This window comes from Phalaenopsis equestris, unplaced genomic scaffold (assembly GCF_001263595.1).
Source record: "Phalaenopsis equestris unplaced genomic scaffold, ASM126359v1 Scaffold223655, whole genome shotgun sequence".
Taxonomy (NCBI): Eukaryota; Viridiplantae; Streptophyta; class Magnoliopsida; order Asparagales; family Orchidaceae; genus Phalaenopsis; species Phalaenopsis equestris.
In genome coordinates this window covers 1-579 of record NW_018241766.1, presented here as the reverse complement: position 1 = coordinate 579, position 579 = coordinate 1, and the positions used below count along the sequence as shown (strand labels likewise).

Here is a 579-nt window from a genome sequence, read left to right as displayed (position 1 = left end):
AAGCAAAGAAACCAGTTCAATCCATGACGTCTGATGGTGTTCTGATACAGATCAGACACAAGCATGACCTGCACGAATATTTATTTATGCTCTCTAAATAGTAGACATAAGAGATTTTTAGAATTTGGATTGAGACCTGAAGCCGGATAAATTGGGTCCGCAGTGCCGAGCGGCGTCTCCCCTGGATGGTGGTGATGAGGACCGGTGAGAGGAACATGGTGTCCGCCAGCATGATGAGCGGCATAATCCGCTTGGTGTTCAGCCTTCTCCTGGTGCAGGTCAGCCTTTGCATGAGCTTTCTCGGCTTTGGATGTTTCTTTCGCCAGTTCTTTCTCCTGCTTATTCGTGGCCGTAGCCTTCCCCGTCTTCTCATGGGCTTCTGCGGTGCCTTCCCGCAACTTCTCTTTAGCGGTGCTGGCAGCGTCCTTCACCTTTTCCTTGGCAGCATGCATCTTGTTTCCTTTGATGATTTTAGATTATATATTTACTTTATAAATAAATTTAAATTAATTTATATAAATAATTATAAATTAAATAATTATAATTATATAATAAAATTTAAAATTTTTATATTATATA

General features: G+C 40.8%; 1 protein-coding gene across 1 annotated transcript; it reads right to left on the bottom strand.

The window, feature by feature from the left end:
* Positions 1–106: 106 nt before the first annotated feature.
* LOC110037698 (late embryogenesis abundant protein 18-like) lies at positions 107–452 on the bottom strand (the record flags this gene model as incomplete). Its single annotated transcript, XM_020742403.1, has 1 exon — positions 107–452. A coding segment is annotated over exon 1 (346 nt), but the record flags the coding sequence as incomplete, so codon positions are not given.
* Positions 453–579: the final 127 nt, after the last annotated feature.